Source organism: Mauremys reevesii, linkage group 3, assembly GCF_016161935.1.
Source record: "Mauremys reevesii isolate NIE-2019 linkage group 3, ASM1616193v1, whole genome shotgun sequence".
Classification (NCBI taxonomy): Eukaryota; Metazoa; Chordata; order Testudines; family Geoemydidae; genus Mauremys; species Mauremys reevesii.
This window is the reverse complement of record NC_052625.1, coordinates 120,912,213-120,925,516: the sequence shown is the minus strand read 5'-3', so window position 1 is coordinate 120,925,516 and position 13,304 is coordinate 120,912,213. Positions and strand designations below refer to the sequence as shown.

Here is a 13,304-nt window from a genome sequence, read left to right as displayed (position 1 = left end):
CACTCCAGAGGCAGGCTTTGTAGCGGGAGAATAGGCTCCAGCCTTTGAAAATGTGGCTGGTAAAGGAAAATACCATTCCAAACCATCATTAGGTAATAGTGCTAAATTTTATGCAGATCTGATTATTGTGGTGCCCAAAATAACTTGTAATTAGTAATCAAAACTGGTGGTTTATCTGCACAGCTGATCTGCTCAGCCTCCAAGAATGGAGAATGATCAGCAATAAATCTCTATTGAGTCCCACTGAACCCACTACATTTATTTAGTAGACTAGTTTATTATTTTTGTATACCCATTGTTGTGACGTCTGGGCACATGACTTAAGTGTTTTAAATTAACTGCTCGCTGCACAAGTAAACTGCTTAAAGGAAATAAGAACTGGTAAAACTGTCTGATTTGCTTGGGGAGAATCATTTTTATTGCCTTGGTATAGGTATACGTGGTCAACAATAGGTAATGATACAGAAGACAGTCATTGTGGAGTCTTACTAAATGTATGTCAGCTTAGACACATCTAGGAGGCGGTGTTGCCTGAAGGAGACAGTACAGGGCTGTGACTCAGGAGAGTAGGGTTCTATTCCCAGCTCTGCTGCTGGCCTTTGGGAGCTCACTTTACACCTGTACCTCAGTTTTCCCATTTGTAAAATGGGGGTACTGATACTGTGGCCTTTATAAATTGCTTTAAAACCTATGGATGAAAAACACTATATATTATATTAAAATAATAATACAATTTACCATTTGAGTTTTCTGCACTGAATTTATAGAAGCATAGCTTGAAAAGCTGTGGGTGATTATTAGCTATTTCAGTGCAATGAGGATCTAAAATAGATGGGAACAGTCTGGAGAAGGAATCTGTCTTGGAAATCAGACAGTTGCCCAGCATGTCAGCAGCAGCACCTATTTTGGTGGCATTCATGGGTGCTGGGATAGAAATTAATGGGTGCTAATCTGGGCATTATAGTCAGGAACCATAAAACATAGATTGAAAAATGAAGCATCTACTACAAAACCTAGTGTGAGGAAGAATGAGTTTGATAGTAAAACTGCAATATTTCATTATCTTTTAGCTTACTCTTGTCTGGAGAGTTGCATCCTGAGGAGGGGGGCAGGGGAAGGAGGAAGAAATTGTATTTGTTTGCTGTTGATATATTATAAATCTAATGCTGTGCATAAAATAATGAGATCATTTTGTCTGTAAAATAATGGAATTATATGTGCCTTTATATGCATGAGACTTATGTCTCTGTTTATGGGCTGTCCCCCAGGATTGTCTTGAAAACAAAATGTTGCAGTTCATGAGGTTACCCTGCTGAGCAAAATGTTAAATGAAGTTAAATATAAGAACTTTGCTGCAAGGCCCCAGGTCAGGAAAAGGCAATACAGAAGAAGTATATGACAGTAAATTATGTTCTGTGGAACAGCACTCCATTATGTTGTATGTCCCCCTCATTTACCATGTAGTTGTTATAGATCATGAACAGTCCTCTCCTCACCAGCTAACTTCCTCTTCTGATTTTGACACCTAGCTCTCCCTCTTCCTCTCTTCATTGTCTCCCACCCTCATCCTCTACACTTCAACTTCCAGAGTACTGGACAACTTAGCCTCTTGTCTCCCTACCCTCACCTCCTTGTTTGCTCTGCGGCTTTGAGGCACCGTTTGCTTCTTCAACAATCATTAGCTTGCCTTATTCTATGTATGCTGCCCTCTGTACATGGGATGCCCTTCCTGAGCTAGTCCACAAAACCACAGTCTTCTCCTTATTGAAACCTCTCCTGGAGACACACCTCTACTGCAGTGGCTAAAAGTAGAATAATTTGTCTCTCTTTCTTTACATATTGCTTGCTTGCTTGAAGATTATAATATGGTCTGTTTTGGGGGGCTCTGTGCTGAGCCAAGTGGCTTGCTAGGCTAGGCTGAGAGCTTACTAATGAGGCTCTAGCCTGTGATCTCTTGATGCCTAACCTCTTTAGGATGCCTTGACTAGGGGACAGGGCTAATTTACATAGAACAAGGGTTTAAAAAGCCACCTCCACAGCAACCAGAGAAGCTAGCGAACAGGGAAGTTTTGTGAGGGAGTTTGAAAGACATTCCTTCCAGGTCCAGCTCTCAAGCAGAGAGAGTTCCATGACAGAGTGAGAGAGCATAAGACAGAGTTCAGCAGCAGGGAGAGGTGGCTATAACATAACTACTAAAGAGCGCCAGAAAAGCCCTCTAGGAAAAAAAAACACACGGGAGGTAAGGGGGAAAGGGGAATGAGTATGAGAGAAGGGGGGTGGGATGGCACCTAGCAAACATACTCTAAACTTAGGCCAATAACTCCACCCTAAAAAAACCAAAAATAAAAACCCCAAATCACTCCTGCAAAAGTAAAAAGAATGCAGGGTGGGGGTTCTCCAGTTTATTGCAGGTGGTGTGTATGTGCATTTGATGCAAGAAATTCATGGCCAAAGAGAGACAGTATGAGCTCTTGAGGCTAGAGTGGCGGAACTGAAGGAGCTAAGGGAGACAGAGGGGTACATAGAAGGGACTTTCAGGAAACACAGTAGAGCATCCCATCCCCAGTTTGATAGCGTCTGTGCTGTTGAGGAGGATGAAAATCTCAGGAAAGGGAGAACATCAAACTGGAGCATAGGGAAATGATTCTATAGTTGGAATGTCCTTCTAGAGGACATCATGATTTCCTTCTGGGGAGGGAACCCCAGTTATTAGGAAGAGCCTGGTAATAATGATGGGAGATTTGCTTATTAGAAATATAGATAGTTGGGTTTATGATGATCAGGAGAACCGCATGGTGAATTGCCTTCTGAATGCAAAGGTTGCAGATCTCATGAGGCATCTAGGCATATTTATGTGCAGTGCTGGGGAGTAGCTGATGGTCATGGTACATGTAAGTACCAGTGACATACGGAAAAGTAAAAGAGAGCTCCTGGAGGCCAAATTTAGGCTGCTAGGTTAGAGATTAAAATCTAAGACCTCCATGGTAGTGTTCTCTGGAATACTCCAGTTCCATGCACAGGGCCAAAAAGACAGGTGGAACTGCGGAGTCTCAAAGTGTGGATGATATAATTGTGTTGAGAGGAGGGTTTAGGTTTATTAGGAACTGGGGAACCTTTTGGGAAAGTGGGAGCCTATACAGGAAAGATGGGCTCCACCTAAACCAAAATAGAACTAGCCTGTTGGCATGTAAAATAAAATGATTGTAGAAGGCTTTTAAAAATTAAGGGCTGGTAAAAAGCTCACAGGTATGATGGAGCACACAATTCAGGTGGAGACATCCCTTAGGGAAGAGTTTATTAAAGGGGAAACTCTATATCCTATTAAAGAGGATAAGAAAGAAGTTGATAAAGCCGCCCTTGGATAAAATACTGGTAGGAACTAGTGAGGAACAGTCAAACATAGGAGTTCCATTTAAATATAACACACAAAGGCAAGCAACTGATTACTGGCAAAACATGCAAGTGTTTATATACAAATGCTAGAAGTCTAAATACGAAGATGGATGAACAGTAGTGCCTGGCATTAAATGAGGATATTAATATAATAAGGCACCGCAGAAACTTGTTAGAATGATGATAATCAACAGGATATGGTAATATCAGGGATCAAAATATATAGGAGTGATAGAGTAGGTTGCACTGGTGAGGGAGTGGCACTGTATGTGAAAGAAAGCATGGAGTCAAATAAAGTAAAAATCATAAATGACTCAAACCGTACTATAGAATCTCTGTGGATAGAAATTCCATACTTAAACAATAAGGCTATTGCAGTAGGAATATACTACTGACCACCTGACCAGGTTGGTGACAGTAATTGTGAAATGCTCAAGGAGATTACAGACAGAAAACACAATAATAATGATGGATTTCAACTATCCTCATATTGGCTGGGTATATGTCACCTCAGGAAGGGATGTAGAGATAAAACTTTTGGACAAAATTAATGACTGCTTCTTGGAGCAGCTTGTCCTGGAACCCACAATGGGAGAGGCAATTTTTGATTTAGTCCTGAGCGGAGCACACGATTTGATCCAAGAGGTGAATATAGCTGAATGGTTCAATAATAGCGACCATGGTGTAATTAAATTGAATATCCTTGCGGGGGGGGGAATGCAAAAGACACACACCACTGTAGCATTTAACTTTAAAAAGGAGAATTGTGCAAAAATGAGGAAGCTAGCTAAACAGAAAGTAAAAGCAACAGTCACAAGAGTGAAATGCCTGCAAACTGCACGGAAACTCTGTAAAAACACCATAATAACTCTGGCATGTCAGGTATAAAAGTGTAATAAACCAGACCAAGAAAGAATTTGAAAGAGCAAATACCAAAAGACACAAAAACTAACAGCAATTTTTTTAAGTACATAAGAAGCAGGAAGCTGCCAAACAGTCTGTGGGCCCATTGGACTATCGAGATGCTGCTAATGGAGCACTCAAGGAAGACAAGGCCATTGAGGAGAAACTAAGCAAATTCTTTGCATCAGTCTTCACTGCAGAGGATGAGAGAAATTCCTGCACTTTAGCTGTTTTTTTTTATTTTGGGGGGGGGCAGGTGACAAATGTGAGGGACTGTCCCACATTGAGGTGTCAGTAGAGGAGGTTTTGGCACAAACTGATAAATTAAACAGTAGTGTGTCACCAGGACCAGCTGGTATTCACCCAAGAGTTCTGAAGAAACTCAAATACGAAATTGCAGAACTACTAACTTAAATCAGCCTTTGTGAATGATTGGAGGGTAGCTAATGTAACACCCATTTTTTAAAAAGCTTCCAGAGGTGATTCTGGCCAGTAAGCCTAACTTCAGTACTAGGGAAAGTGGCTGATATAATAGTAAAGAACAAAATTATCAAACACATAGATAAACATATGTTGGGGTGGAGCCAACACAGCTTTTAAAAAGAGAAATCATGCTTCACCAATCTATTAGAATTCTTTGTGGGTATCAACAAATATGTGGACCAGGGTGATCCAGTAGATATAGTGAACTTGGACTTTCAGAAAGCCTTTGACAAGGTACCTCACCAAAGGCTCTTAAGAAAACTAAGCAGTCATGGGATAAGAGGTAAGGTCCTGTCATGGATTAGTAACTGGTTAAAAGATGGGAAACAAAGGATAAAAATAAATGGTCAGTTTTCAGATGGAGGTAAATAAATAGATCCCAAGGATCTGAACTGTTCACCATATTCATAAATGATCTGGGAAAGTGGGTTAACAATGAGGTGGCAAAATTTGCAGGCAATACAAAATTACTCAAGATACAGTAGTTAAGTTTGAAGGTGACTGTGAAGAGTTACAAAGGGATCTCACTAAACTGGGCAACAAAGTGGCAGATGAAATTCACTGTTGATAAGTGTAAAGTTATGCACGTTGGAAAACATAAATCCCAACTATACCTACAAAATGACGGGGTCTAAATTTACTGTTACCACTCAAGAAAGATTTTGGAGTTAATGTGAATAGTTCTCTGAAAACATCTGTTCAGTGTGCAGCAGCAGTAAAAAACAAAACAAAACCAACAAAAAACAGAATGTTAGGAACCATTAGGGAAAGCCTAGATAATAAGTCAGAAAATAACTTAATTCCACTATATAAATCCATGGTACCCCCACACCTTCCATACAAGGAGAGGTTAAAAAGAGTGGAACTGTTCAGCTTAACAAAGAGACAACTAAGGGAGGTCTGATGAGGTGTATAAAATCATGAATGGTATAGAAAGAATGTTATTTACCCCTTCATGTAACACAAGAACTAGGGGTCACCCAATGAAATTAATAGTCAGCAGTTTTAAAACAAACAAAGAGAAATACGTCTTCACACAACGCACAGTCGTCCTGTAGACCTCATTTCCAGGGGATGTTCTGAAGGCCAAAAGTATAGTTGGGTTAAAAAAATAAATAAGTTCATGGAGGATAGGTCCAACAATGCCGATTAGCCAAGATGGTCAGAGACGCAACCTCCAACTGCCAGAAACTGGGACTGGATGACAGGGAATGGATCACCCAAAATTGCCCGATTCTGTTCATGCCTTCTTGAAGAATCTGGCATTGGCCACTATCAGAAGATAGGACACTGGGCTAGATGCACAATTGGTCTGACCCAGTATGGGCATTCTTATATTCTTAAATATTTATATATTAAAAAGCTAAGCAAAAGTATTGTCATGAAAACTCTGAAGCATACATAGTGTGTCCTGTCATTTGTCTGTGGGTCCCCTTTCCTTTCCCATGCATCTCTCTATTTGTTTTGTATTTTTTGGAGTGCAAGTTCTTTGGGACAGGAACTGTGCGTCCTTTTGTCTTGTGCCTGGTGGGTGCAGCTGGAAACTAATAATAATAATAAAGAAAAGTGGTAGCAGCATATTATGCTTTTTGAAAATTGTTTCAGAATTATTTTAAGTCTCTCTGTAAATGACAGGAAAGGGGGATCTTCACTTTAAGAGGCACAAACTCATAAGAGCCCTGCACAGCAGTGTTTTATCCCCAAATCACAGACCAGAGAAGGCTAGTTGAATGGAGAACTAGCTAGGAGGAATCCTGACCTGTAGGATCCCATCCTTAGAGCCTGGGGGGCCTTATTGGCACCTCACTGTTTCCTTATACTCCCCCATCTGTCCGTATCCATCTCTTGTCTTTTGACTTTATAAGTTGTTTGGGGCAGGGACTGCTTTTTTGTTCCGTGTTTGCGCCAAGCACAATGGGGTCTTGGTCCATAGCAGGGACTCCTATGCACTACAATAACACAAACAATAAGGGTCTTAGTGTTAATGGGCTTTTAACATTCAGTTAACCTTGAAACTAAATCCTGAACTGGACTCTTTCAGTTTGGCCCACCCTTAGTTTTGTTTCTTGAGTTTTATTGCTATGATTACTTGGTTTCTCTCTTAATGTTTGACAAATCGTAGCGCTGGATGTTTTCCCCAAGACTATGCTATGAAATCTGCCACCTCAAATCTGTGATTTACTCATCATTGTATTTATTCTACAGTGCAGAGGAGCTTTGAAGGGTGTATAACTCATGCAGATACATTATCAATCCTTAAAGTTCAAGAGCTTTAGGAATATTAAGTCCCAAAGGGCAGGCCAGTATGAAAGTGAGGGGGGTGGGCAGCTCTGGATTAACAGCCAGAGATCTGAAGATAAACCGGGGCAAATCACATGCTATCAAATCTGATTACTGCACCAAAGATCTTTCCAACACACAGATATAGGGATAAAACCAAAGTGGGTTAACTAGGTCTGACTGCATTTGGTCTGTATAGCTGTTTCCAGAGTCTGTTGTTATAAGGCTATTCACTTTGTGTTGTCCACCATATGAATTGCATGAGTGGAAGTAATTTAAGTTCTGTTCCTTCCCATCAAACTTTGCCTTCTTTTCTTTTCCAGTGCAATAATGGAACACAAGGAGTTATTAAAAGTTCCCTGGGATTGGCAAATAGGTAAGAAGATAATTCACTTCATTGAAGTCTGTTGCTAAAGAAAGCAACAAGAGGAATAATGCTTAGGGAGGAGTGTGGGAGGGTTATAGGAGGCAAGGTTTGCTATGTTCATGCATGCTACTGTCAAAGGTTGGAACTGCATGCCTCAGAACCTTTTGAAATGATCTATGCCTCCACTCCTCCTACTGCCATTTTATATATTCCCTGCACGATTAGGTTAGGCAGAGAAGAAGAATGTGAATGTCATGAGTAGATCATTCTGGCAGCAGAGTGACTTAACCAATAACAGGCTTCTCGTTGCAAGATTCAGTGCAGCACTGAGACAAATAACCAGAGTGGTTGTTAAAAACCAGCATTTTACACTCAGTGCAAAGGAAAGAAAACAGAACTTAACAAAAAACTATAAAAGAAAATTGCCTGCACTGGATTTTGCAGGTCCATAAAACCTTTTCTGAGGGGAGCATTTCTGCATGCAAATAGTTAATTGCTCTCCAAGTGAACTTGGTGGGTTATAGCAGATATGTACTTCAAGTAAGTTTTTGGTAGCATCATGCACAATGACTATACTGCATATTAAGCGGGGGGTGGGGACACCATTGTCTGGCTTGTTGGAGGAAGGCATATACCTCATTAAAGGGCTAGAGAGTCATGGGGCGACTTTTACAGATGCTGCGGAGCAGGTCAGTGTGGGAACACTGACCCATCCCTCCCCACAGGTGACCAGAAGAGAAGGGGTACTATAGAGGTCCATGCCAGTCAGAAAAAACCCTCTTTTATTTGGACCAGATAAAATGGATTTGTAAAGGATTTAAAGGAGGTATTTGTTAAAGGAGCAGAAAAATGGGGGGTTCAGGGCTCTTATGACTGCACAGCAGGGAGCCAACTCCCCCTCCTTTGTAGACCCATCCAACCCTCATTCGAGGAGGAGGGATGGCAAGGTCCCAACAGCAGGTTGGCTGAGGTCCAAGATGGGTAAGGGGGAGGGCTGTTGGAAGCCCCCCCAGGTATATATGACAACCTACACCGTATACATTTATCTGCCAACTACTCCCAGACAGTTAAGAATAAAGTTGTGACCTAATTAAATCACATCCAGTGCCTCCTGTCCTTCCAGCATAGCTGGATGGTAAAATTTGTACAGTGATTCACTTTACACACTGAGTGGCTTATTCCCTTTTCAAGCTGGAAAATGATTTTGAGTCTAAGATTCTGTTCTGATAACTCAAGCAAATTATTTCCCCTCTTTAAAAAAATCAACATTTAGGGACAGATAGTTCCTAAAACATCATGGTTGGCATCTGTGACAATAGAAGCATTTAATCAAATGCTGATAACACACAATACTGTATTCTATGCAAGAATTTGAAATACTGAGCAGGAGGTTGGGCTTTGATTATGGATTTTCTTTTCCCATAGAATCATGAGTTTGGAAGGGATCTCAGGAGGTCATCTGGTCTAACCCCTTGCTCAAAGCAGGACCAATCCCCTGGCAGATTTTTACCCCAGATTTCTAAATGATCCCCTAAAGGATTGAACTCACAACCCTGAGTTTAGCAGGCTAATGCTCAAACCACTGAGCTATCCCTCCCCCTGGCGACAGCCTCTTGTTATCCTAGTTTCAAAATGAGCATCAAGGTATCACCTTAGAAATATGGAAATCAGCTGGCTTTACAGGGAATCTCTGTGACGTGAAGTGATAAGTAACACAGTAGTTTGTTGCTTTGTTTACCACTTTATTCACTATTTCCTCTAATTATCCTAAACCGTAATAGAGCAATGCATCTGTCATGAAGCATCGTCACTACAAGTCTTGGAAATTTTACACGAGATTGAAAACTAAATGACAAATCAGTTAAAGTATCAGCTGAGGAACAAACCCTGCTGCAGATTGTAGATTCATTTGCCTTCATTCATCTGAGATCCTTAACAAAGCTCTAACAGAGCTTGGTAACATTTCATGTTAAGAAGCCTATGATCATGAATCAATTTGGTACTGATGGTACTAGAAGTCATCATAGTGAATTCATCTCCTAGTTATTTGGATGTCATTTGTAGTTCCACAAGAATTCTGTTGTAATTCAGGATTCGTTAAATGTGCCCTTAAAATAAAGTCACACTCGGTGGTCTCCACTGCCATGAAAATGTCTTCCCAAGTTAGTCACAATTTATAAGAGTAGGAGGAGGAAATCAACCTGCCAAGAATGGTGTACAGCTGTACTTGTTTTGTGAGTGCAATAATTTGAAATGTGGTTGAGTTGCCAAAGAATATGGATAAAATGATGATAATGTTGTATAGTTTTGAATTCTTCCCTGGCTTCCACTGTACTTGGTGCATTTCCCATTGCGTTGGCAGCATTGTAAGTTTGTCAAGTAGTGATTGACAAGTCTACATCAAGGAGGCCACAACCTTGCTTGTCCTAAATAGTTATCCTGTGCAGCAGATTTAAACCTGTGGCCTAGCACGGTTAAATCTTCAGCCCTTTGAATGGTAGTGATAAAGTCATAGCAGGCAACCTAATAAATAACTAAAGATGGCCTCTTGCCATCTACCATAATTATGTCATTAAGAATGTAGGAACTAACATTCAGCTGATGTAAAATGGAAATGCTTTTGTGTTAGGAAGGTCCAAATCCATCCTAGCATATAACACATTTAACATAGATGTAGCCCTCTTAGCTATTTAGTTCTTCTCCTGCAAGGTTCCTTCGCACACAGGACCAAATCCTCAACTGCTTTAAACCAGTGTAGCTCCATTTTAATCAGTGGAGCTATGCCAACTTCTATCAGCTGAAGATCTTCCCCAAAAGGAAAGGATTTGACTGTACGAATCAAGTGGAGCACTATAATTCATTTGTGAGGTGAATAATGAAACAGTAACAAACATGAAAACAGTAATTTGATGTGAGACAGAAGTAAATTTGGGTCTCAAAGAGGCACATCCCTCGCAATGAGAGGTATGATTTTTTTCTCTAGCATCCTTTGTTGTTTGTTCTAAGAAGCAAGTTTAAGAAATCTTTGTGTGAAATGGTCTCTGACTGTCAAATACCAGTGGAACTCTGGATTTCCTAGTACAATGGTCAAGGCTAAAACAAGCTGATAAGAGCCATCTAACATGCTGAGGCATTTCTACTCTGAAAACTGACTCTTTGTAAGAATCACATTGGGGGTTCCAACTTTATGGTCTCTCAGTCACTTCCAGATCAAATTTGATCAGTTTACAAGTAAAATAAGCATATTTTTTTCTGGAGCTGCTAGCCTTGTAACTTGGGCTGTGAAAGTCAAATGGCTCACACACAGTCACCAAGAACTGTCACCCAACTGAGGTGGATTATAGGTATAGTTAAGGGGCAAATAAGATGCCATTTTTTACACTCAACCTTCAGAGTACAACCACAGTGTAAGCATTCTTCTGCTGGAACCAGAGCATAGTTTGAAAAAGTGACTCTGTGAAAATACAGTTAATTCCCTGACAGAGTATCTTAATATGAAGAAAATAATGTAAAATGCTATTGTTCATAGAGACCCCAATTCATCAAAGCACTTAACTTTAAGCATGTACTTAAATCCCATTGAAGACAGCTCGGTGATAAATTCTTCATTTCCAGTTGCTGTTACAGGCATTCAGACTGCTCTTTGCAATGAGTATTTGCACCTGTGCCCTACCAGCTCTCTGGTGGTTTGCAGAGTGTTTCATGAAGCACCATTGATGTGATGACTGCTGTTTGAGAACTGCTCACCTAAAGGCTGGAATAACTTCTTTACCTGAACTGGTCTGAAGCCAGGAAGAAAGAAGCTGAAGTAGTGCAATATGCTGAAAATTTGTCATTAGACCAAATTATACTCCCTTTTGTGGAATCAATGTCCCAACACAGAATGGCAGAGCTGGCATAAAGCACTCCTTTTAGTACCGTATGTGGGAGAATCCCATGAATACCCATGTATAGTGCTAACCATTAAAATGTCACTATTTGCTAACAGATACAACATTCACAACAGTGATTTCATATTCTAAGTCTAGATTGAAACTGTGATATCAGTGTGTGGTAACTATGGGCATTTGCTGATCTCTCAGGATGACCACTATATATGTTTTATACAAAGCTATACTTCTGTTGAACTGCTTCTATGAGATCCAAACCAGGAGTATAATGGCAGTATTTGTCTGCTGGGTAGCCTTTTTAAAAAAAAAAAGATACAAAATCAGCAGGACTTTATTCATTGTTATTATCAGTTAATTCCCTATTTTGTACTTTCAAGTCTCTGGGTATCAGATTCTCTGCAGTTTTAAGTTAATGCCTCTGAAGGGCTAGCATGAGTCTAAATTTAGTTCATGCACACATCGCAACATCCAGTAGCAGGGGAATTATCATTTGCTTGAGTGCAGATGAGTGGAGAAGTTGAGTGTTTTTTTTTTGTTTTGTTTTTTAAACTTGCTTTGGGATTTACCACGAAATAATTACTGCTGTGAATTCTTCCCTGGTAGAGCTTCAGATAGTTTTTTTTTAAGTGAAATTACTTTTTTAATAGAATGTATTATTTATATTACATCAGTGCCTAGATGTCCCACTGTGTTAGGAACTGTACAGACACATAGTAAAAGACAGTCCTTGTCCTGAAAAGCATGCAATTTAAATAGACAAGTCAGACGAAGGATGGGAGAGTAAATAGAGGCACAGAGACGTACAGTGATTTCCCCAAGGTCACATGAAAGATCAGTGGCAGAGCCAGGAACAGACTTGGGATCTCTTTGTTCCCAGTCCAGTGCCCTGTCCATGGACAGTACTTCATCTGCAAGTGCAGTATAGTCCATTTTATGGGCCTAATCCTGCAATGTGCTGAGTGCCCTCAACCCCTGTTGAATTCAGTGGGAACTGAGCATGTTCAGAACCTTAGAGGATTAGAAGCAGCAAAGAATCCTGTGGCACCTTATAGACTAACAGATGTTTTGCAGCATGAGCTTTCGTGGGTGAATACCCACTTCGTCGGATGCATCTGTTAGTCTATAAGGTGCCACAGGATTCTTTGCTGCTTCTACAGAACCAGACTAACACGGCTACCCCTCTGATACTTAGAGGATTAGGTCCAGTTTGGAGGATGCCCCAGAACACTGTTTCATTTCCCATTAAGAGGAATTCACAATTAATAGAAGATACGGTTTTAATAGTAAAGCTATTCTCATGGGAAGTACAGAACACTTTGTGTTATTGGACTAGTCCAAAACTGTTGAAAAGGCAATATTTGCACAGGCATGGGTAGTTAGCTTGCTTCCTGCTCGACGGCAGGAGCATCTGCAAGACTCACAGCATAGCTGCTTAATATGTCTAAGAGGGGATGAAAATATTCTATCATGTAAAAATGAAGCCAGCCACACACAGTCACCTGGTGATCTTCTGAATGAGTAAAGAGAGTTTTGATGAAAACCTGCCTGAGTGACTGATACTCTAAATGTCATGGAGAAACTTCAGTGTCTCAATGCAGACTGCCTGACAACAATCCAGATGGACTATCCAACCATAGCATCTGATGTCAAGGTGAAGCAGCATTGAAGAATTGCATTCATCCAGTCAGGGCACAAAAACACGGGCACCCAGCGGGCAGCATACAAACTATGTGCCCAGTCAAAACAGCATGAATGTCTAATTTAGAATATTCACAGCAAACCCCTGTCAAACAAGCTACAGGCCAAAAATTATTCACAGAATTTATTATTTGAATAATTTTGAATATCCAGCACATTTGAATAAATTGTGATGAGCTCACAGACAATTCAAAAACAGAACAGGTGTAATTTGTTCGATAGATAATTCATTATGAATTAGACACCAAGTTCTATTGATTGTGTGATTCCATTGATTGTGTGATTAATGA

The 13,304-nt window shown here is 40.4% G+C and overlaps 1 protein-coding gene across 1 annotated transcript in view; it reads left to right on the top strand.

The window, feature by feature from the left end:
* The window catches only part of SLC35F1 (solute carrier family 35 member F1), a 366,249-nt gene that overhangs the window by 314,956 nt on the left and 37,989 nt on the right, over positions 1 to 13,304 (top strand). The window contains exon 6 of the mRNA XM_039530814.1: positions 7,383 to 7,435. Within this exon, the coding sequence (XP_039386748.1) occupies positions 7,383 to 7,435 (53 nt within the window). The remainder of the gene's footprint in view (positions 1 to 7,382; positions 7,436 to 13,304) is intronic.